Below are 25,693 nucleotides of genomic sequence, written 5' to 3'. Positions count from 1 at the left end.
AAAAGAAAAGAAATGAGATCCAATCCTCACCTCTGGAGTCCAACAACTGATCCAACGAAAATAAGTTTAAAAGCAATAAAACTAAGAAAATATTTTAAACACAACGTAAAGTTAAACTATAATAATTAACTAGTAAAAACAAACTATTTAATTTTAAATCCAAAGACAAGCTAAACTAAATTAAACAGCAATTTAAATTCAACAGCAATTGAAATCCAATTAAAATCCGATAATTTAAAATAAAAGAAGTATTATATTAATTAAATTAAAATATTCCTTCAGTGAAAATACACATAAAAACGGGGTGTCACATCCTCCTCCCCTTAAAATAAATGTTGTCCTCGAAATTTGTGAGATCAATATCAGCGCCAAGTAGGATACACTACGCAACTCAGAGTATACTTGAGAAAATCATACCATCAGCCATTTCCACACAAGTATGATTAAAGATCTCTCCAATTATACTCCTAAAGCAATCCCATCATATTCGTACTAGTCTCCTAGCAACGCATCACGTCTAGAACTCCTAAAGCAGCCACGTAAACCGGAATCACCATATCGTCAAGAACTTCAAAACCACACCCAAGAAAATTCTAAAAATTATTACTTCTTAGAATGAATTGTATTAACCTCAATCAACCTTCATGCTATATCATCGAAACTTTCATTGTATACTATATCTTGGTAACCTAATAGTCACTTCCAAAATAAACCATCAATAAACATAATTCGCCCAAACAAAATATTACTCTCCAATTACAAGCACCTTCTCGAAATTTTAAGTCATCACTAATTACTCAAAATCAGCACACCTAATCATGAACTATCACTCCTATTTCCTCAATTATCTCTAGCTACCTTAACTAAATCAAAATTCCGCAACGACACCCATGATCATCAACAAAGAAGACAATATCAATCAATTGCAACCTTCCAAATTAAAAACAAGCATCATTATCACAAAATACGCCAATCTCATCTAAGATAAAGAACATAGGGCTCGAATCCGTCCCGACCAACTAATAAAGCACCTATAACTCCTACCTAACAACTTACACTTTCAAGATCATCACCTAAATTCTGAATATCGTCTAATTTAGAGATAACTAAATTCACTACGAACCACGATTAAATTCACGATAACCTTAATAAACCCTTCTTATAAACTCACTTACCTACTTCTATTCTCATAACCCTAATATTAGCACGACTATTTCCTTCAATTGCATACAAAATTAAATCTCAAGATAGGCCATGCTATTCAAATCTCCAATCCATCAAAACTATGGCACTACCCTCCTGACTTCTACTGCTTATTACCTTACGTACCTGTTTAGGCTAATCACCGTTGATTCTCAAACTTCCACTTTCAAGATTTTATTATCCACTACACATGGCGACTCAACAATCTCTCTTCAAGTTAAATAAAATGTATATAATTCTCCCAACTGGACACTCAAACTCCAAAGGAAAGTATAGCCTCAAAATTTAAATTCTTGTGTGACCTCAAGTCATAATTAATTCTTGAAGATAGTCTCAACAATAAATGCCAACCATCACTCCAATTGGTAACCCACTTCAACTGTACACTCCGATCAACTCACTAAGAACTCGAAGTTAAAATCTATTGAATTTAATACTATCACATCTAATTCACTTCAGTACTCACCAAAGCCACTTCTCTCAAGCCAAAAAGAGACTAGGATTTGTACTCTCCGAAATCCATACACCCTCACCACCACTATAAATGGATCTCATGTACCAATGCGCAAAACCCATAAAATCATATTTTTCCACACAAGCCAAAAACTCATTTAGCCCACAAAAACATATCCTTAAAACAAAGTCTTGTCATTATCCCAGATAATGGCCCAAACCACCATTTTCCCAGAAAATGGATCAAAAGCCTCGAAAACCAACATCGCCATTTTCCCAGAAAATGGCCCACATCCGAAAACCATAAAAACAATCCAGTTATGCATGCACCATGATCTCCCCTAGGGATCACCCGCACACCCTGGCCCTGTGCCACAACGTAGGTAACGACTACGCATGTGACACCTAAACGAGCGATGCACAGACTCACGCCCCGCGCTTACCTGGCCAGGCCATCCTCTAGTCCCCGCCACTCTAGGGACCACGGAGTCGTCACGACAGCGTTACCGTATTGTGCGATCCGATTGTCACCCTGTGACAACCTAGGGGATGTCACTCAGTATTATCCACTCCCGAGTGACAAGAGGAGCTCCACCGAGAGAATAACACATCCCGACTTGGGCTCGTGAGACACATGCACCTAAAAACCATTTACGCCAACAAAACGAGATTTTCTCGATTAAAACAATATGCACATAAACACAATATGCAACTCACGCCTCATGGCTCAAATAAACAAGCAAACACAATCAAGCAAAACCAAGCACTCCGTTCTCAATCCATCCGACCCCCGAACTCCTCAGACTCAGTCCGGAATCAGCCAACCAACAACAATAATTTATTGTAAGAGTAAAATATATTTAAATCTAAAAGTAGGGTTTGGAAAATACTTACAGCGCTATATGGTATTTTTTGAAAGCTCGCGGCGTTATAAAATATCCACTTTTGAACGGGGACAAACCAAGGCTTGGGATTGATAGGGAATGGCCTTGAGATATTCATGAAGTTAAGGGAATGAGTTTTGGCCGTGGGTGGTGGTGGAAATGGCGGTCGAAGGCCAAAAAGGGGCTGAACGGAGTTGAGCTCGTGGGAGCTGCTCTGGCAACGGATTGAGGCCGAAAATGGGTGGTTTAGGTTAGCAAGAGGTAGGGGAAGAAGCTGTGAAGAGATGGTGGCCGGAGGTAGTGCGACGGTGCCGGAAACGGTGAAAAACCGTATGGCTTGGAGGAGCTCGTGGTGGCTAACGGTGGCTCGAATGGAGGTGAAACTTGGTGGGGATGTTCACCAGTGAGAGGGGAAGAAAAATGGGTGGGTGGTGTAGGCCACACCGCCGGTGAGCGGCTGTTCTAGGCTGCGAAAGCAACTGGCGACAAGGGTAAAAACAGAGCAGGTGCAGCAACTTCCGGCGGTTCTCGAAGGCTAACGGCTAGTCCGATGGCTCTAAAAATTGGTGAAAATGATCTCTGGTGGAAGAGGAAGAGAATGGTGGTGGCGGTGCACTAAACGGTGGCCGGACGGCAGAGAACTGGGCGGTCAAAGTGGCGGCGACGGGAATGAGAAAAAAGAGGAGCTGCGCACGGGGAGAGGGGGAAAACGGGAAGAAAAAGAAGAAGAAAAAAAAGAAGAAAAGAAAGAAAAGAAGAAAAGAAAAGGAAAAAGGGAAAAAGAAAAAGAAAAGAAAAGAAATGAGGTCCAATCCTCACCTCTGGAGTCCAACAACTGATCCAACAAAAATAAGTTTAAAAGCAATAAAAATATGAAAATATTTTAAACACAACGTAAAGCTAAAATATAATAATTAACTAGTAAAAACAAACTATTTAATTTTAAATCTAAAGACAAGCTAAAATAAATTAAACAGCAATTAAAATCCAATTAAAATCCGATAATTTAAAATAAAAGAACTATTATATTAATTAAATTAAAATATTCCTCCAGTGAAAATACACATAAAAACGGGGTATCACAATATATACTATATATACTATATATAGACTATAGTAGTATATTATATAAGACTACTATAGTATGTATTATATATTATATAATATAGTATATATTATATTATTAATATATATATCATATTTGTTTGTATAATAGTATTAATATATTGTAGTATAATATAATATGTCGATATTTATATAATATGGACATATAATATATAATATATATACTACTATATATATACTACATTTACTATAGTAGTATATAGTATATATACTATACATAGATTATAATAGTATATTATATAAGACTACTATAATCTATGAAATATATATTATATAATATAGTATATATGATACTATTAATATATATATATCATATTTGTTTGTATAATAGTATTAATATATAATAACATATAATATAATATATATATATAATATTTAATATAGTATAATAACTATATACTACTATATATATGTTTTGGAAAGAGACGGGGTCACATGTCCGATAGTGGCCCCTTCCCAATTTTATTAAAGAAAACCCTCACTTGTGGCGGAGGAATACTATAATAGAACAAATAAACATAAGGACTACCAAAAACCAAAAGACAAGATACCCAACAAAGAAACAAAAACATATAAACATAAACCACAACCATCCTATCACTATAGAGCCTTAAAACCTAAAAGAAGGGAAACCATTTCTATCCAGACAAACCATTCCTTGTGCAACCCGTGGCAACCTCTCATTCTCGTCATAGCTTTTAATATTTCCCTCTTCTCCATCCCTTGCCAAAAAATCCGCAACTTTATTACCTTCCCAAAAAATATGATCGATAGTAACTATCATATCTTCTAGGCCTTCCATTAACTGCTCCCAAAAATCCCATAAGTACCACACATTACAAGCCTTTGTAACTACCCAGTGCACTAACAAGGCAAAATCACATTCAACTTCCACCCGATAAAAACCATGCTCTTTACACATTCTAAGACCTCGTGACAGAGCTCTCATTTCCACAGCATTATTTGTACCAAACCCAAAAAATTCCGAGAAAGCCGCTTTGACTATACCTTGATGGTCTCTAATCACTCCACCACCACCACAAGTCCCCGGGTTACCCCTACAACTCCCGTCCACATTAAGTTTTACCCATCCCGGCTTCGATTTCAACCATTTGACCACCCTTATATTTTGGTTAATAACTTGCTTTATAGGCACATTAATTGATGCTAATAACTCTTTATCCATTTTTGATAACCTGCTACACTTGGTGATGTTATCCGAAATTTGGGACAACCAGAATTTTATCGAGATCCAAACAGTCTCAGGTGATTCATACGTAGACTCCATACAGCCTTTGCACCTACGAAGCCACATACGCCAAGTAATAAGGCTTGGAATCTACCAGGATCCCACGTTGTGAGGACCTCTTCGCATAGCTGAACCATGCAGAACTCCGAGCACGCCAGCTTCTGAAACCCATGCACCGAATGCCCAGCATCACCACTGCTTTCTCCCAGACTGCCCTAGCAAACCTCCCCTGAACTTAAAACATGATCAAGCGTTTCCAAACTGCCACTAGCACAGCAGTCGCATTTGGACGCAAGAGCTACTCCCACATCCGTTATTCGCATGTCAACCAGTAAGCTTCGAAACCAAGCCTTCCAAACACAGACCACCACACGTCTAGGGAGCAGATTGTGCCAAAACCACCCCTTCCAAGGGAGCTCATCTCTTCTTACTCTTATAATATCCCAAGCAGATGCTGTTGTAAAAATACCATTTTTATTCAGTTCCCATATATATACATCAGACCCTTCCTTCCCAGCCATTACCGATCGCATGATCTCCCATGCTCTGTTTTTACCAACCAAGTCTCTAAGAGCATTTTCATCCCACGCATTGCCAATCCATAAGTCCTTCACTTTAACCATCGGGTTAGCTATACTACTATATGTACTATAGCATATGTAGTATATATACTATATATACTATATTAGTATAATATACTACTATATTATGAATATATATATATTATATAATATATATCAATTATATATATATAAATGATATATAATATACAACTAATGAAGATTATTTTTTCATTTAACCAATGAAAATTGAGTTTACATGAAATTATATATTATTATATATAATAATATATATTTTTGTCTCAATACGTTCGAACGTATTAGAAAAATGGGCAGGATTTTTCCCGCTTTAAGGTGGAACTCTAAAACGTTCGAACGTTAAATTGACGTCGTGGGCGAGATTTGACAAACGTTCAAACATATTGTTTAGAATCTGGGCAGATAACTTAGCGTTCGAACATAAAATATATTACGTTAGCAAGAGAGTTAAACGTTCGGACGTTCATTGTATTAGAAGCAGAATATAAAACTTTCACACACGAGAAAGCAGATCCATTATGCTTCATCCTGTGCTTGAATTGAGAGAGACTACTGCTATATTTTAGAGAGAGAGAGAGGAGGATATTGTGAGCACAAGGTATATTATACTAAACTCTATTGTTAAATTTTGTTGTCAATTTTGTTGAAGGATTTGTTGTTGTGAAATTTTTGATATATAGTTTATTGTGGATTATTTGTGTAATATGTGTGAACGATTGTAGGGGTGTGCATCCGGACCGGATTTTTTTCCGGTCCGAAAATCTGGATCCGAGTGAATCCGGATGATTTTTCGCCGGGATTACACCCGAGCAGTTTTATAAGATTGCTCATGAAAGTTTGATTGAGCAATACCACAAGTTTTATGGGCTAGATAGTGGAAGATCAAATATGGCACAATTTTCAAGTTCCTCAAGTATTATCGGTGACGACTTGGAATATGAAGATTTTGATACATCTCTAGATCAATATCTTGAGGGGCAAAACAATTCGGTATTTAGCTCAGAGTTAGAGAGGTATTTATCGGATGTGATTGAACCAAAAGTACTTGAGTTTGATATTTTGGATTGGTGGAAGAGGAACTCATTTAGATATCCCATCCTTGTGGAGATTGCACGTGATATATTAGTCATCCCTATTTCAACTGTCGCATCTGAGTCCGCATTTAGCACCGGTGGACGCATAATAGACCCATACCAAAGCTCATTAGCACCGGAAACTGTCCAAGCACTAATTTGCACGCAAAATTAGTTGAGTTGTGAACCACTTAGTTCTTGGGAGGTGGAGGAGCATGTAGAAGACGTTGCCATCGAGGTAAATGCTTTTATTTGTTAATTTTGATTTTTTATTGCTAGTTTATCCATTTAACTTAACCTCTACATTTTTTTCTTCTTAAGGTAACCCTCTTCCTTCAACTTCAGCAACTTAATTTTTTGTTATTGATGGTGTGAACTTTGGAGCTTCTTTGCATACACTGCATATTCGATCATGGTATGAGACTTTACTTTGTATACTTTTTTTTCTTACGGGATTTTAATTCAAATGTGTTGGGTGGATGGACAAGTAATGATGTTGTACATGTGCAAGAAGCTATTATTAAGGTGCTACTTGCAGCAGCTGGTGAGGCCAACTGGGTGACAAGACGTGCTCTTAAGGGTGCAATGTGCAAGTCAGCATCTTCGGGGCTTCTTGATTATTGCCTTAAGCACTTGGGAGGGAAGCTGGCAACCAATGGCATGGTGGTTTTGTCTCGGTACAATCCCATTTCCAGTGCGGTGGAGTTTAGGTAAAGAGGGCAAAGATTCTTTGGTTTGAGTTGCTTCAATATTTCCATGCATGCAAAAATTGTGTTCTGACCTGAATTTGACAAATAGGCTTGAGCCTTCTAGTCTTGTGCACAATGGATTTGATTTGAATTCGAACCATCCATCAGAGGAGCAAATTGTTTGTGATCTGAAATTTTTATATGAATCAATTCTATACCCAGATACCATGGTGAACTTTAAACCCCAAGCAATGTGGGAACGTCTCTTTGACTCTGCAACTAAGCTTCTTGACTGCAAGCAATTTATGAAGGACTATGAGCCTGATAGAATTGCAGCCGAGAACCCTTCTGCCATACAGCTCTGGTGTCATGTTGAGCTCTCTAATCGGCCTAAAGATGAGCTAGCACTACCTCCAGAGCTAGTGGTCTTGCCCTTGAATGCAACTGTTGTAGACCTTAAAAGTGAAACTACTAAAGCTTTTCAAGAAGTGTATGCCATGTTTAGAAGGTTTCAGTCTGAGAAACTACCCGAGTTTGGCTTCATAGAGGATTCAATTACTTCATTGATCATGCAGGTCTTTTTCAACAATCATTGGCAGTACATTATTCCAAGCAAATATGTTCTTCTTTGCTATTTAATTCTGCCTTAATTTACAACCCTTTGAAGCTTGTAGGCCTTAAGAACTTCATTACCTATTTGGAAAAGTTACGTGGTCACCCATGTTTTGTTATGTTCAGCTAGGACAACCATGGATGCTGTTGGCCAGTCTCAACCAAAATATCACAATGCTAAAGAAGACTTATGTCAGTTCAAAGGTGATACTATTTCATCTATCTTGTTGCTTCATCTAGTGTTTAAGAAGCATGCCACATCCTTGCATTTGAAGCTTAGTTGGAATTTCATTTATTACAATGAGAGGTGACGCAATTGGTAACTGAAGTGTTATGTTTTAATTATATGCGCCAAACACCTTAACATTTTTAGTAGTAGAATTAATACTACCCATCACAAAAGTCATGATTTCATGTGCAATTTATAGGAGTTGATCCTCTGCAAGCGGGGAATGTAGTTCAGCTGGTACATTTAGAGTTTCAAACAAAGAAATGACATATAATTCTGTGCTTAAGCCCTTGACAAAGTCATGTATCGCAACAATTGATGGAGTTTTTCTGAGAAGGCTAGCTGAATGCTCAGTTGGCACATAGAATTAGGTCAGATTACAGGCCATCCAATTTGTTGATTTGTTGATTATAAGCCTAATTCTGTGCTTAAGCCCTTTGCTTTTTAATTTGTTGATTACAGGCCATCCATTTATCAGATCAAGGTGAAAGAAATCAAACTTTCCCCCAAATTCAAGATTCAAGATGTGAAGATTTATGATATTGTATTAGTTTAATTAGCTGTTGTGATGTATTATTATTTATTTTATTCTTTGTAAATTTATATTGTGCGTTGTGATGTAACAACAATATTATCTAGTTTGCATTTTTATTTATTTTTTCATCGATTAATTTTTTTAGAAAATTCTTTTAAAGTGTTTTGATTATTTTTTTAAAAAATCTGGGCAATTTAAATATGAGATCAAATTTTTTTTAAAAAAAAAAAGTGATATAATTTCTTTTTAAAGTTATAAAGATTTTTTTAGAATTTTTTTTTTTCCAAAACCTGGATTGAACCCGGGTATAACCTGATATCTGGGATTAAAAGCTAAAAAAAAAATAATCCAGATATCCGGATTGAATCCGGTTATCCTCCCGGATTGAGTTCGGGTTCAATCCGGGCGGGTAACCGCCCGGATTTTGAAATCCGGATCCGGTTATGGCCGGATACCCAGATCCGGATCTGGATGCACACCCCTAAAGGATTGTTTATTGTGGATTATTTGTGTAATATGTGTGATTAAAGAATTTATATATATATATATATATATTATAGTATTTATGTAGTGTGATTATTTGTTGTGCAATATATGCAAAATATTTATTATATTTGAAATTATATAATAACGTTAAGATTTTTTAGATTAAGAATCCCTAATACAAATTATAATCTAATATATAGTAGTATTAGTAAATATAATATAAATAAGTACTATATAGTATAATATAATTATACTATAACAATTAAAATTTATTAGATTAAGAACACGACTTTCCGGCATATGCTGCAGTAATGTGGACAATAAATGACTTTCCGGCATATGGGAATCTTTCCAGCTGGAGTACTAAAGAGAAGTTAGCGTATCCGACGTGTAATAAAGAAACTACTAGTGAATGGTTAAAATATTCTCAAAAGTTGTGTTTCATGGGTTATCGACGTTATCTACCAACAAATCATGCATGGAGAACAAAATCCGCTAAGTTTGATGGGCGAGTAGAGGATAGAATTGCACCAAATGAGTTGTCTGAGGACGAGATACTGAAACAATTGGTACATGTGGCAGCGAACAATTTTGGCAAAGGTCGGGGAAAGAACAAGAGAAAACGAGGTGCAGCAGAATTGAATTGGACAAAGCGTAGTATTTTTTTTGACTTGCCTTATTGGTCATCCTGCATGTTGCGACATAGTTTGGATGTAATGCACATAGAGAAGAATATTTGTGATAATATACTAGGTACATTAATGAGCATTAGTAAAAAGACGAAAGATACGATTAAGACGAGAAAAGATCTTGAGAGAATGAGAATTAAACATAATATGCATTTACGAGTGGAAGATGATAGGGTGGTCATGCCGCATGCATGTTTTACGATGACAAGGGAGGAGAGGATGGACTTCTGTAAGTGGTTGCAAGGTGTGAAGCTGCCAGATGGTTATGCTTCAAATATCAGTAGATGTGTAAGCCCTAATGATTGGAAAATTGGTGAATTGAAAAGTCATGACTGTCACGTATTTTTGCAGAAGTTATTACCAGTGGGAATTTGTGGGAAGCTAACATCTGCCGTACGTGTTGCCATAACCGAACTATTTATGTTTTTTAAGGATTTGTGTGCTCGGGTAGTAAAGCGAGATATGCTGCAGAAACTGGAAGAAGACATTGCTACTATATTATGTAAATTCGAGCAAATCTTTCCACCATCATTTTTTGATGTCATGGTCCATTTAGCAATACATTTACCCCAGGAGATAATGTTGGGTGGACTGGTGCAATTCTGTTGGATATATCTAGTTGAAAGATATTTCGGTCGACTAAAGAGCACTGTTGGGAATAAAGCCAGAGTTGAGGGTTCAATAGCAGGGGCCTATATACACGATGAATGGTTAAGATTTTGCTCTTTATATCTTCGTGGTGTTGAGATACAATTTAATCGTCAAGAGCGAAATGCTGATCTTATTGCTCTGCCTCCTCGTGAGCTATTAGTGTTTTCTCAGAATGTACGACCCTTGGGTGCACAAACGGGTTAAGATTTACTTGATACAGAGTTGGGTAAAGTTCGGTGGTACGTGCTAAATAATTGTCGGGAGATTGATCACTATCTTAGGTATGTCCTTGTAAAAGGTTTAAATATTTCTAGATTCAATAAGGTTAACTATAACTTTTGTGACATAAAATAATATGATTTTGCATATATATACAGTGAGCACATGGACAAACTTAAGACAGAAGACGTAGAGAATATAGTGGCAAGACATGAGGAAGAATTTTCTGGATGGTTTGAACAACATGTATGAACTAAACTCTACTTGATATGTTAGATTATAAAAGTTTTAACTCTAGGTAATATTTAATCAATAACATTATTTCAATTGTTAGATTTTGGAACAACGTGCTCGTGATCCCGAATCTGTCTCTTTTGACTTGTATGCATTGGCCTGTGGTCCTTCAAATAGAGCACTTCGATACACTGCATGCATGGTTCGAGGTTATTGATGACTTGCAAAAAAATTTCATATTGCAGATTTTACAAGTTCGCTCGAGCGGAGGCTTTTGGCCGCTCGAGCAAATTCAGGCAGATTCAAACGCTCGACTGCTACTCGACAGGGAGCTCGAGCGGGTTGCTGAAAAACAAAGATCGCTCGAGCGGAGGCTTTTGGCCGCTCGAGCGAAATCAAGCAGAGTCGAACGCTCGACGTGCGCTCGATAGGACGCTCGAGCGAAATCAGGCAGAGTCGAACGCTCAATGCGCGCTTGACACCCCGCTCGAGCGAACATCATATTTTCACAGATTTAAGGTTTTCCACCGTCGCACCATATAAAAGCAATTTTTCACTCTAGGGCCGCGACTTTTGACTGGAGAACACTTCTTGGGACAGAAAAACATAGCTAGAGGGATTCAAATCATCTGTTTTGGAGAGGGAATTCCAATTATTGCACGTACGTTGGAATCATACACGAGCGCGGACGGGAGAAAAGCGTTGAATCGTTACCTTGAGCTTTTGAAGACGAGTTGCAGTTGCAAGGAGGATTTTTCAGTGTTTATTTTCTTCCAATTTTCTCAGAACGATTATGGTGAACTCGTTTATGTTGAATTCCATTTCTAGCATGAGCTAAATTTTCTTTATTCTAGGAAAACGATGTAACCTATTTCCGAACTATGCTTGATTGTCTACGCTAATTTAATGCAATTCTCTCTTTGTTTATCTGATTTATTCTAAGTTTATTGCTTCTAATTAACTGGCCATTGATTAGATGATTTTTAATCTTGTGATTTGCTATCGAAAGAGGGAATCATAGGGTAGATCCTGAATATTTCAACATAGGTAAGTATAGAGATCGAAATACTTGTATGAACCTATGTAGTAATTAAATCATTGGTTTTATTGTTGTCTTGCTTTATTAAATTTGCATATTCTTGTGTGAATTGATAAACAAGAGTCATTTCCAATTGACTATCGAAAGAGGCTTTTGGATGATTTAGAGATTTGCTAATAGATAAAAGAGAATTAAATTAAGTTAGCTGGATGAGAAAAACATAGTGAAGAATTAGGTGAAATCGATTTTCTAGAAGTTTTCTTCCCATTAATTTGATCTTCGAACGTCAGTGTTATTTCCTCTGCATATTTTTCTTTGAGTTGATCTAGTTTAATTTGCAACTACAGAAATCTAAGTGATTCCTCTAGATAAAATCAAGTTTAGTATAATTTTGGTATTTGGCAAACGTAAGGTACCAATCCCTGAGGACGATACTCTTCTTATTACTTTACTATAAAACTACGATACTGTGCACTTGCAGTTTTGCACCGGTCAGTTATAGATTCCATACTATGGACCGGGAACGTAAGAGAAAGACTCAAAACTATGGTGTGTTGGTCGAGGGGAGTCATGGAACAGATGATATTGATTATTATGGTGTCATTCGTGATATTATCGGATTGAAATATCTGAGTGGGTCTATAACATATGTCTTTAAATGTGATTTGTGGGATCTAGGCGGTGGTTGGGTTTCGATATATAGGGATAATCATTTTCGAGTATAAATATTGTATATAAATGGTACGAAGATGATCCATTCGTATTGGCTTGTCAAGCTACTCAAATCTATTACTTGATTGATCCAATGAAAAGTGCTGATGAAGATAGTGGAGAGATAACTTGGCAAGTCGTACAAAAATTTGTCCCTCGAAATATATATGAAATAAGAACGAATGCAGATTATGATACTAGTGGAGATGAATATGACACTCTGAATGTAGAGGCCTACCAGGAAGATGGAGGGGGTATTAACTTATTTGTTGACCTTGGTGCACTCGAGTTGCTCCCCTTATATAGAAGTAGAAGAAGAAGAAGACGAAGAAGAATTCGGAGGGGAAGTGGATAAGGAGGACGAAGAAGAGGTTGATGATGATGATGAAGATGTTATAGAGTGAGATTCTGAAATAAGTATGGAAAATACATCCAAAGATGAAGACTAAAAGTACTAAAAACTTTATTCATATATGAGTATAGAATTTTATAATAATAATTAATTTTATCTAATTAAATTTTTTTGGTATATATAATTAATTTCAAGTATGCCGCCAAAAAGATAAAGAAGAAATGTGCCTCATCCACCAAGTCCTAGTCCTGAACCCGTTGAGGATTCCCCACCTGAAAGTCCGTTCCTGAAGATGAAGTTAACACTATAGAGAACGATGCCTAGTTGACACCTACTAGTAAGGAAATGACGTTGAAAATTATTTATATATTTAATATTTTTGTCTCAATAACTATATTAGTATAAAAATTATACACATTATCTATATTAGTTGATGCATTCGCTCTTCGCGGTCGTGGCTATACACACGGCATCTTACTTGAGAAAAACCGAAGGCATGGCAAACTGAAAGTCACAATTCCTGATAATTCCACTAGAGGAGTAGATGATAGTGCAGCAACGCTTTCCTCCTATATTGGTACAGTAGTCCAAGCTTATGCTCCATTTTATGTGCGCTCCTGGCGAGATATGCCGAATGAGATTAAGGAACACATTCGGAGTCGTGTGCTGGTGAGTTTACTTTGACAGTTCATTTCTTTCAACTACATTAGTATATCACATTTTTGACCTAATTAATTTATAATTAGGATGAATTTGACCTCGACTTTGGTCGTAGCGAGGATTTGAGAACTGTGAATGAGTTAATGGCTACACTATTCCGACATCACAAGGGACGATGCCACGACCACTTCAAGAAGTTTGAGTCGTTTGAAGAGGCTGCACAGTTACCTTTCCAACAAATGAAGTTAGACAACTGGATAAAGTGTTGTAATCTTTTTGCATCTCCAGAATATCAGGTATTCTAGATTTATTTCCATTAATTATTTACATTAATATTTGTTGTTTATCTTATATGTATATATATATTACAGTTAACATTCTTAATGTGCATTTGTAACACTTAAGTTCTACAAATGGACATAATAGATCCGCTCTGACTATTCACCATCGTGCTGGTTCAAGATCATTCTATCGTCTTGCTGAAAAAATGGTAATTAATAAACTATAAAATTCATTTATTTTCCTGTTATTCTTTTATATAAGTACTAACACTATCTTTTTAAATTTGCTAATGTCGTTTTGTTAGAAACATGATAATCCTAAAAACTTTTCCCTCGTTAATGTTTATGCTGCTGCTCACACTAATGAGCATAGTGCGTGGAAGGATCCTGCCGCTGCAATTAATTATGTAAACGGTGTTCCTTTTGTTAAATAAATTATGCAACATATGGTTAAATTCTTTTTTATTTGTATTTCTTTTAATACGTTACCTATTGTGTGTTTTGATCTTTCAAACTGCAGGAAAAAATTATGGAGTTGCAGTCAGCTTCTGGGAATCCTCTACTAGTGACATAGACATTTTCACACAAGTGCTTGGGCCCAACTCTAGTATGGCAAGAGGTTTGGGACGATCTTTCAAGCATTCCGGTTCATCCTCCTTAATCTCATCGACTTTACAAATTAATAATCTTATCAAAGAGTTAGAAGCTGCACGACGCGAGAATGAGTATATGAGGTCCAGACAGCAAGAGTTTGAGTCCCTTTTAGAGCGACAGTCTCATTTAGAGACATGTTTGCAGGATCAACAAAGAGACCAGGAGGAAAGAATATGTAGTGAAGTCCAAGAGCAAGTGCAGTGGGAGATGATGCTGCAAATGGAGCGTGTTATGTCATTGCAACAGACACGTAGTGGATGAGAAAATAAAAAGAAATGAATTTTATTAGTGTATTAAATTTTTAATATCTACTTGGAAAACAATTACAAATATTGTTGGTTGTGAAATATGTTATGTAATATGATACAATTGTTATGTTTATTAATGGGATGAGTTTAGTATTTCTGATATGTACGTTCGAATGTAAATAAAAACGTTTGAACAGTATTCCACATTCGAACACACGTTCGAACATAATCACACAAAATTGTAACATAACGTTCGAACGTTTACAGCAACAAATGAAACTTACGCTCGAATGTTTAAACTTTTAATGTTCCAAACCTCCAAACTTACTTCTTGTGTTCGAACTCTAGTTTCTTAACATTGGAAAGAATGTCCGAACGTTATGATTCGAACCTTCAGACATTGTTTCCTTTACGTTGGAATCTAAATTCGAACGTAATGTTCGAACATATAAACGTTCGAACATATAAACGTTCGAACATAAATATGATACATTCGAACGATAATCAACAAACGTTACCTGCTCTCATTCGGACGTCAATTTGTCTACTTTACGTTCGAACGTTATTTTTTTCGTTCGAACGTAATATTTTGTGACAGATTCTAACCGTCACAGAAAATTAAATGTTCGAACGTTATATAAAACGGCACATCACAAACCGTCACTAAAAATATTTTTAGTGATGCTTGTACAGTAAACTGTCACCATATGTATTTTGTGACGCACATTTCGTGACGGTGGGGGTAACGATTTATAACCGTCACCTAATGTCTTTTTTGACATTTTTCCCATTTCTTGTGATAGTTTCGTCTGTCACTAAATCTAATTTTTGTTGTAGTGAATCTCCAAATTATCGTAACTAACATGGGAAGGGTAGCCCAAATAATGTACCAGTATGGAGATGGTCATGGCATTGGAGACCGCGAGACTAAGGACCCAATATCTTTATAAAGAGCTTTAATTAATGCTACCCAATATCTTTTTATTTTTCAAATATTATTACTAAGGAAAATAATACTTGGACCCTCGAGTTTGCCTACTAAAAATTACTGTTTGGGTACTTTACTTTATTTTATTTTATTTTGTTTTGTAATTAAAAAATTAATTATTAATAAAATAGTGTATTTTCTTATTTTTAGAGATATTTTAAAAATATTTAATAAAATAATGTAATTATACTAATAATAAATTTGAAAAGTACCCTTAGAAAATTTCAGTCCCGAAAATTCAGCCTCCAAGGTCGAAATCCTGACTTCGTTCTTCCCCACGGGGGCTGATTTTTGTGGAATTAAAATGAGACCCGACTACGTACTTGAATCTAATAACGAGAAGAATAACTATAACAATGATGGGGAGATTAATATAAATATTTTTATATTAAAAATTAAAAATATATGAGTAAGCACATTTGATAATCATACTACCATTTTCTTTCTATTAATCTAGTTAGAGAAATAATTAGGTGGGAGCTGGTGATGATGCATCTCGCCTCACTACATGATCAGCAGGAAAAAAACAAATGAACATGAAAACAAATATATAGTTAGATGCACGAACCGTGCACGTTTCAGAAATGAAATCGGCTTAATCTGCATCGTATGCAGTGATGTCAAACTTGATCACGTCATGATCAAACTTAACCTCAATTTCCACGACCCGTTCCTCCTGCATGTGGACGTTCCTGATCCACACTCTAGCTAGCTACTTTCCAGTACACAATTAATAATTTTGTTTAAGGAATTTTACAATTAATTACGTATCCCAACATTTCAATCGGTCTCGCACGTACACGCTACGAATCTGTGATTTTTCAATTCTTGTGGATTGATTTCTCCAGTGCCACTAAAATTATACGGTCCATATTCAATTTCTACACAATCTATTATTAAAATATTACTTTATTTTAAACTTATTCGAAATAAAAAGATGGCACAGAATTGAATTATTTCACGAGCAAGTATGATGTTAGAGAAATTATCACGTGGCCACGGCCGTTGGTGCATATATGCATCTCGCCTTAGCACATCAGCACATGATGATGAATATTCAAACGACATATGAACGAACAAAGAATTTATGCAGCAACTCCCAGCGCAGACAAAACCTACCACATGATTCAAACCGGTCTCTTGACATTTTTTTACTTTCGAAAATGTGGTTTTATTTTTAATTTCTTCACCCAACAATTAATAATATTGAAACCTTTTGACATCTATTATAAATGATAATAATATTTCTAATTAAATTAATGTTGTTCCATATGAAGTAGATAAACTTTTATAACATATCAAAAGGAGATTAAATGACCGCATAATTTAACTAGAAAAAATAAAAAGAAAAAAAATCCAAGCACATTTGATAAATAAATAATAAATAAAAAATTAAAACTTATTAATAGTCATTTCTTTAACCATTAAAAGAATTAAAATATATTAGTGAGCACATTTAATAATCATACTATCATTTTCTTTCTATTAATCTAGTTAGAGAAATAATCACGTGGGGGCTGGTGATGATGCATCTCGCCTCACCACATGATTAGCAGGAAAAAACAAATGAATATGGAAACACAAACAAAGAATTTATGCAGCAACTCCCGACACCGACCAAATTATTAACTGCCACATGATTCAAACCATGATGGTCTCTTAACGTTTTTTTTTTCCTTTTGAAAGTGCGGTTTTCATCCTAATTTCTTCATCCGACAGTTAAAAGTACTACTGAAACATTTTGACTTCAATTAAAAACGATAATAATATTTTTATTATATACTATCTAATTATAGAGATAGATATTGACTTGACACATGCAATTTTGATAATCATTGACCAAATCTTATTGAATGAAAAAAATAAATGATATTCTCAAACATTTTTTCCTTTTCTTGAGATTAGGTTTGCATCCTCAATCTCCAAATTATCAAAACTAAAATATTATAGTGAATCTGGTTCCCTGAGAATAGGTTTTGTGCCATCACTGTTAAAGCATCATGACTTTTACGTGCCGTGAAATAATCAGAAAATTAATTAAATAGTGTAATTTTAATACATCATTAATTTTAGTAACTATTTTAAATTTAAATATTATTATTGCCAGGCTCCCCATGCATGTGATTTACATGCATTGTTAAAACACAACTTAGTTAATTAATAATATATATAATGATAAAAAAAAATGAGAGAGAGAGCAATTGTTTGCTTAGGTAACATGTAATCGTTAATTTGTTGTAAAAAATAATATGTCAACTAAATAATATATAATTTTTTTACTATTTAAAATTTATATATTTTTATTTTAATATCAAAATAATATATTATTTTCTAGATAGGTTGGAGGAAATTTCTTCCAACCTAATTTAGAGAAATAAGTTATGTGGCTAGAAAAATACAAGGTAGATGTCATGTGGGGACCGAGGCTTCAGCAATTTTCGAAGACTCATGTTGGGAAGCACGGCTTGAGAGTTCTGACAGGTTTGGGGTATGAGATAAGACATAATAGATTTTATTTATTTATTTTTAAATAAATATGCAAGACTTACACTTTTAAAAATTAGACTCCTCACACCTGGATCCATTGGATCTCAGTTTCACTACCCCTCCCTTCTCCATAGGTGTGTGAAACCCATGTGCCAGCACTCACTACAAGAAATCAGGTCTTTTGCAGTGCTTAAAATCGTTGCTAAAAGGTATATAAATTGCTGCATCTACTCATTTTTAGCGCTTATAAATTCCTTGCACATTCGCCGCTATTATAGCGTCTTTTTTGCCCAAAGCAGCGAAAAAAAAATATCGCTATTTTAATTACTTTTAGCAGCGACTTTTTTTCCTTGCTAACTCTGCAAACATCGCTGTAACTAACCGCGAGCCCATAAAGATATATCGCTGATAAATCTAATTTCCAGCAATCCAAATCCTTGTAAATACTCTGAAAATCGCTGCAATTGAACCAATATATACAGCGATTTTCTTAAAAATTGTTTCAAATGTCTCTTTCCAGCATTACGTTGATGCTGAAAATGACACGAAAAATGCTGTAATTAGTTGAAAACTGCTAATTGCAAACCCCAATAATGTGCGAAAAATCGTTGCACAAGAGTAATTGCAGCATTATAAATCACTGCAATTACTGTCAAAAGCACTGCAATTAATGCTATTATACCAGCGCTTTCTTCTTAAATCCTTGGAAATACTAATTTTTAGCGTAATATATATGCTGAAAATGGCCCTAAAATCGCTGCAATTAATAATTTCATTGAATATATATACGAAAAATCGTTGTTAACGTAGATTTTCAGCCTTTAAAAGTAATGCTTTCCTTCTAAAAAGCGCTGCAATTAAGATAATCATTAGCAGCAATTTCGCCCTAATTGTTGCAAATTGTCTTATCCAGTGTAATATAAATACTGAAAATTCAATCAAAAGCGCTGCAATTGCTAGTCCTATAGCAGCGCTTTTTTTTTAATTGTTGCAAATGTTCGTTTCCAGTGTAATATAAATACTGAAAAATCAACCAAAAGCGCTGCAATTGCTAGTCCTATAGCAGCGCTTTTTTGTTAATTGTTGCAAATGTTCGTTTCCAGTATAATATAAATACTGAAAAATCAACCAAAAGCGCTGCAATTGATTGTCTAATTGCAGCGATTTTCATGAATATGTTGCAAATAAGGATATACAGCGGAACCAAAATGCTGGAAATATACGTTAAAGCGCTGCAATTATGAGAAATTGTTGCAAATTTGAGACTTCCATGTCTAAAAAATCGTTGTTAATGTGTAATTGCAGCATTTGAAATCGCTGCATAATCTCTGAAAAGCGTTGCTATTAGCTTTGTGGTGTTTTTTTTTTTTTTTCGGCTCGTTATTTCGCCTGTTACGTTGGTTATATATATATCCATATTTTTCAAACTTAGTAAGAAATATAATAAACTATTTAGTAAGAATCACATATTTAAGCAATTTATTACTTAACCTAAAATAATCAATTAATTTTTTCAACAAATACCTTAAACTTGTAGTGCTGCCAATGAAGTTAAGTAATTAATTGTTGTTAAGTAACAGCAATAACGAGCTTAAATTAACACATAAACCATTCACACATAAACCTATTAACAAAGCTTCAAATTTAGAAATACATGTAAGCATAGAGGAAAATTCTGCAGGTTACTGTCATTATAGGAAAAAAACCTTTTTCATTGAATATGATAAATCAAACACATTCATTCATCTAAACCCAGTGGGAAATTCACATTAATGTAGTTATGGGCTATATACATTCAGGTGGACCAATTTCTACTTGCAACACCTACAGTACTTACAAACTACTAAATATATAGATCCCATTTCTTTTACCTAAACATTAACTGAAGATCTCCACATTCATCAACAATTACTGAACTGTCCTGCTCTTCTATAGTTAGAATTAGTTCATGTCATTCATAACAATGTGCACCTGGGCATTGGGTAGAACAACTTCAACAAAAATTCATCAAGTAGGGGGGATCCATTCTGTCAATGACCTGAAAGATTTACATTGTGTAAACCCATTATTTTAATATAGGAAAATATTGAATAATGAACAAGGAAATAATACATATTTGAGCCTGTATGAATAATGTCCATTCATCATCACCAATTGAAGTAAAATGGCAAACATAAGGTCAAGCTAAAAATCTAGAAAGGGATTTACAGTCATTTAATGAATTCACTCTTAATCACTAAGTTATCACTTTTAAATTTGGTGCTTGTAAATAACTACTTGTATCTTTTTTCATCCCATACCGATGTGATGGAAAAAGATCCTAGTAGTATTCATCCTTTAGTTAATACCAACACCTTTATTCTAGCAATAAGTAGGTTTGACAGATGGAAAATCGATGCATAATGGCTTGACCATTTAGGTTGTGGTTTGAGAAGCTCAACAATGCCCATAATTACTTAAAATACATTCTATTTTTTTTTTTTTAATTTACCTTGTAAGTTTCAACCATTTTATTTTCCAATTTGCTACTAAAATGAAAAATCTTTCCCCTAATTACAGAACTGTGTACCTCAAAAATCGTTTTTTTCTCTAGACACTAGAAAGCCTTTCTACATGTCATTAATTATCATCTTCGAAAATCACATGACATCAATATGGATTTTCATTTAATTTCCTCCTAAAAGTATGTTATTAGGACTTGATAACAGATTGTAATTGTTAATTAACTTGATGAATTCCTAAGTGCACTTGAAAGGAAGACAATTGAGAGTGTTTCTAGAATGAAGTCTTGCTCTGAAGCCCAGTCAATGAGAGATTGTCCTAATTAGAGTCCTCAAGTCATCATTGGTGAATAATCAAATTATCTAATACCCACAACTGATTGAGCATTCCAAACATAAGAGGCAAATACACAACCAGTATAATGCAAACAGAGGCACATGCAAATCAGTTTCACAGAGGAATACATAAAAATTCGTGTACATCTAAAAACAACACCTTTTGTAATGAAACCTACAAGAAATGGGAGATACCTGTAGCCTCGATTGATCATCTTTGAAAACAGATGATTGATATCTTCAGATTAGAAATGGAGGCACGGAAGCGTCTAGGGTAATCGAAGGTGGAGACATAGGAACTAGCTTCCCAAACGGAGACAATATTCAAGTTGAGAGAAGGCTGTGCGCACACTAGGGTTTACGATTGGGAGATTAAAATCTTCTTCCCAATTGGTGAACCAGAAACGGCTCTAGAGAAGGTAATCGCGGGGAAATGGGAATGGGAGAATCGGTAACCCAGGCGAGGAGCTGAAGCATATCGTTGCACGCTGGGAAGGGTTTTCGAAAGCAAGGATTGAGAATGGAAACTGGAGTTTGTTGTGGGATTAGGTCGAAGTGGGCAGACACGGGGAAAAAATGGTTGAGGGGAAATTTGATAAGTGAAATTAGGTGTTTGGCGCGGCAGCGAAAATCACATGCTGCAAAACAAGAATGTTACATGCAACAATTAAAATCGCCTTAATAACATAAAAAGTCGCTGCAAATTTAAGTAATGAACAGGATTTTTTTTTTGCAACGATTTTTTTCGTTACAATAACTTAAAAGTCGCTGCAAATACAACTAAATGAAAATTACTGTTTCAAAAGTGCGCAGCGTATTAAAATCGCTGCTGTTGATAAGCTATTGCAATGATTTTATTTCCAACAAAATAAAAATCGCTGCAAAAAGTGCATTTTCTTGTAGTGACTGATGCTCGCCCCTCTGATGATCAGTAATCAATTTGGAAAGGATTTTTTATATGTGACTATCTAATCAAGAATCTTGATAAAAAGAACATGCAGTTCTTCTTTTGTAAATACAGATCAAATTGCATTTGAAAAATCTACAAGTTTGATTGAATTTTCCATGGAACTATAACACCTTCTCCACAATAAATTTAATACGTCATTTCTAATTACACAATTTATTTGGTATACTAGTCATATCATAGCCAGTACAGGCTTTTAAAAATTCTTAATGAATTATCATTTTTACTAACTATATATTAGATGCCAATACATATAAGTAGCTTCCAACCCTCTTTTGCCGCCACCTTTGTCTGCTTCACCATGAGATTCATTGAAACAGCTAACTTGTACAGAGTGTGGCCTTAATATCGTCACTATGATAGCCACCCAAGGATCGCTATAAAAGGTCATATGCTTGAAGGCTTAAGCATATGTTCCACGACAATCCATTTAATCAGGAAAGCAAAGCTTCCCTAATGGCTTCCACGATGTGTCTTACTATTCTTGATTCAATCCAAAATTGCAGACCCGCGACATTGTTCCCATCCAAACAAACAAGAGGGAAAGGTGGCGATGCACCTCATCCTTTCCATAGCATGGCTCTCGTTGCAAACTCAAATGTTGACTCAACCAATATTGTTCGACGATCTGCAAATTACCATCCTACCATTTGGCATTATGATTACATTCAATCATTAAGAAGCAAATATATGGTAAAGTGTGCGATTCTATTTTCTTGTTGTTTGTCTCGGTTGTTTTTGTAATTATTGTTGGATTATCCCAAAATTGGTTTAATTTGTAGGAGGCGTCATTCACACAAAAGATAGGTAAGCTTAAGGGAGAAGTAGCAATGATGTTTCATAAAGCCATGGAGCCCCTCAAGCTTTTGATATCTTGCAAAGACTTGGAGTATCTTATCACTTTGAGGATGAAATAAGGAGGATATTGGAAAACAATTACAATATTCATCATAGTGGTGATGTTTGCAAGAAGCAAAGTTTATATGCCACAGCTGTTGAGGCAACATGGATATGATGTACCTCAAGGTAAAAAGCATGCTAGTAATGCTTTAAAATATATATATATATATATATATATATATTGGATTCATTATCCCTCATTTATTTTTAACAATTGTTGAGTTTTGTTGATAGCAGAGACTTTCAAAAGTTTTATCAACGAAAATGTGGATTTCAAAGAATGTCTTTGTGTTGATATCGAGAGAATTCTAGCTTTGTATGAATTCCCATTAAAAACTCACTAATAGTCGTTTCTTTAACCACTAAAAGAATAAAAATATATAAGTGAATATATTTGATAATCATACTATTATTTTCTTTCTATTAATCTAGTTAGAGAAATAATCACGTGGGGGCTGGTGATGATGCATCTCACCTCACCACATGATCAGCAGGAAAAAAACAAATGAACATGATGGAAACACAAACAAAGAATTTATGCAACAACTCCAGGCACAAACCAAGTTATTAACTACAACATGATTCAAAACATGACGGTCTCTTAACATTTTTTTTTTCCTTTCGAAAAAGTGTGGTTTTCATCTTAATTTCTTCATCTGACAGTTAAAAGTATTGAAACATTTTGACTTCAATTAAAAATGATAATAATATTTTTATTATATACTATCTAATTATAGAGATAGTGATCGGATCCCATCAATAATTATTCTGTCGTTGTAGTGAAGGAATGATAATTTTATTTATATATTTTACCAATAACCCTTATATTATGAAGAAATTTTCTCAATTCATTTAAAATTTAAGTTCTCACATTTTTTTGTTCTCAATTTATTTAATTTGAATTTTTTTAAAACGTTAAATTCTATCAATTATTCTCATTTACAGTTGTTGTCCCTGTATGAATATAAAAAATTTATTCCTGTTAGTAGTCTTGACCCAGTAAGATAGACCATTTGCCTTGCCCCCTCTCCTATCAATTTTATTCTTGTTAGTAGTCTTGAACCACCAGAGCATAATTGTCTTAATGGTAGGCCATGCAGACTTTTTTATTTTTTGTTTATATAGGGGAGGGGCCGAATCTGGTTCTCCGAGAATAGGTCTTGTGCCATCACTGTTAAAGCATCATGACTTTTACGTGCCTCACCACATGATCAGCAGGAAAAAAACAAATGAACATGAAAACACAAACAAAGAATTTATGCAACAACTCCAGGCAGAGACCAAATTATCTACTGAAACATTTTGACTTCAATTAAAAACAATAATAATATTTTTATTATTTACTATCTAATTATAGAGATAGATGACTTGACACAATTTTGATAATTATTGACCAAATCTTATTAAATGAAAAAATTAAATGATATTCTCGAACATTTTTTCCTTTTCTTGAAATTAGGTTTTCATCCTCAATCTCCAAATTATCAAAACTAAAATATTATAGTGAATCTGGTTCCCCAAGAATAGGTTTTGTGCCATCACTGTTAAAGCATCATGACTTTTGAGGGTAAAGATGAGAATTTTAAATTTGAGATGAAAGTTTAAAATATTATTTTTTAATATTATTACTGTTTTTAGATTTGAAAAGGTTGAATTGAGATTTGAAAAAGTTGAATTGTTTATTATATTTTGTGATTTTGAGTTTGAGATGAGAATTCTCATTTACCAAACCTGCCCTTAAGTGCCGTGAAATAATCTGAAAATTAATTAAATGGTGTAATTTTAATACATCATTAATTTTAGTAACTATTTTAAATTTAAATATTATTATTGCCAGGCTCCCCATGCATGTGATTTACAAGGATTGTTAAAACACAACTTAGTTAATTAATAATATATATAATTATAAATATATTAAAAAAAAAAAAAAAAAGAGAGAGAGCAACTTTTTGCTTAGGTAACATGTAATCGCTAATTTGTTGTAAAAAATAATATGTCAACTAAATAATATATAATTTTTTTACTATTTAAAATTTATATATTTTTATTTTTATATCAAAATAATATATTATTTTCTAAATAGGTTGGAGGAAATTTCTTCCAACGTAATTTAGAGAAATAAGTTATGTGGCTAGAAAAGAATTTGGAAGTTTACGTACGTACGACCGGAAGAAATTTCAACGGCTCTACTTTGCAGTACACAATTAATAATCAATCGGTCTCGCACATGCTACGAATCTGTGATTTTTCCATTCTCGTGGATTGATTTCTCCAGTGCCATTAAAGTTCTACACAATCTTTTATTAAAATATTACTTTATTTTAAAGTTATTTGTAATAAAAAGATGGCAGAGAATTGAATTATTTCACGAGGAATTATAATATTGTTAGAGAAATTATCACGTGGCCACGGCCGTTGGTGCACGCATCTCGCCTTAGCACATCAGCACATGATGATGAATATTCAAACCACATACGAACGAACAAAGTCAGGATTAGGACCTTTGGGGCCGAATTTTCGGCACTGAAACTTTGAGTTTGAATTTTCTACGGATTAGTTCAGGAGAAAGTAGACTAATCCGAAGCAAATATTCAAGACTTCAGGCTAGCTCTATATAAAGGTGGGCTCAAAGTACAGGA

At 34.6% G+C, this 25,693-nt stretch overlaps 1 protein-coding gene across 1 annotated transcript; it reads left to right on the top strand.

Annotated features, from left to right (window-relative positions):
* The first annotated feature begins 6,401 nt into the window (after nt 1–6,401).
* On the top strand, nt 6,402–8,656 carry LOC122293624 (PHD finger protein At1g33420-like). The gene is made up of 4 exons (XM_043102156.1): nt 6,402–6,526; nt 7,075–7,296; nt 7,385–7,850; nt 8,579–8,656. Exons 1-4 carry the CDS (start codon nt 6,402–6,404, stop codon nt 8,654–8,656), a joined length of 891 nt encoding a protein of 296 aa, XP_042958090.1.
* The last annotated feature ends 17,037 nt before the right edge of the window (nt 8,657–25,693 follow it).

The sequence above is a fragment of the Carya illinoinensis genome, chromosome 14, assembly GCF_018687715.1.
Source record: "Carya illinoinensis cultivar Pawnee chromosome 14, C.illinoinensisPawnee_v1, whole genome shotgun sequence".
Lineage (NCBI taxonomy): Eukaryota > Viridiplantae > Streptophyta > Magnoliopsida > Fagales > Juglandaceae > Carya > Carya illinoinensis.
The sequence above is the reverse complement of the archived record's forward strand: the minus strand, read 5'-3'. Positions and strand labels throughout refer to the sequence as shown.

Excerpts from the sequence above, each read along its gene's own strand:
- LOC122293624 (XM_043102156.1), top strand. The coding sequence starts at position 6,402 with ATGGCACAATTTTCAAGTTCCTCAAGTATTATCGGTGACGACTTGGAA. Across the intron at positions 6,527-7,074 it reads TTTAGCTCAGAGTTAGAGAG|TAATGATGTTGTACATGTGC; the intron begins GTATTTATCGGA and ends TGGATGGACAAG. Across the intron at positions 7,297-7,384 it reads TCCAGTGCGGTGGAGTTTAG|GCTTGAGCCTTCTAGTCTTG; the intron begins GTAAAGAGGGCA and ends TTTGACAAATAG.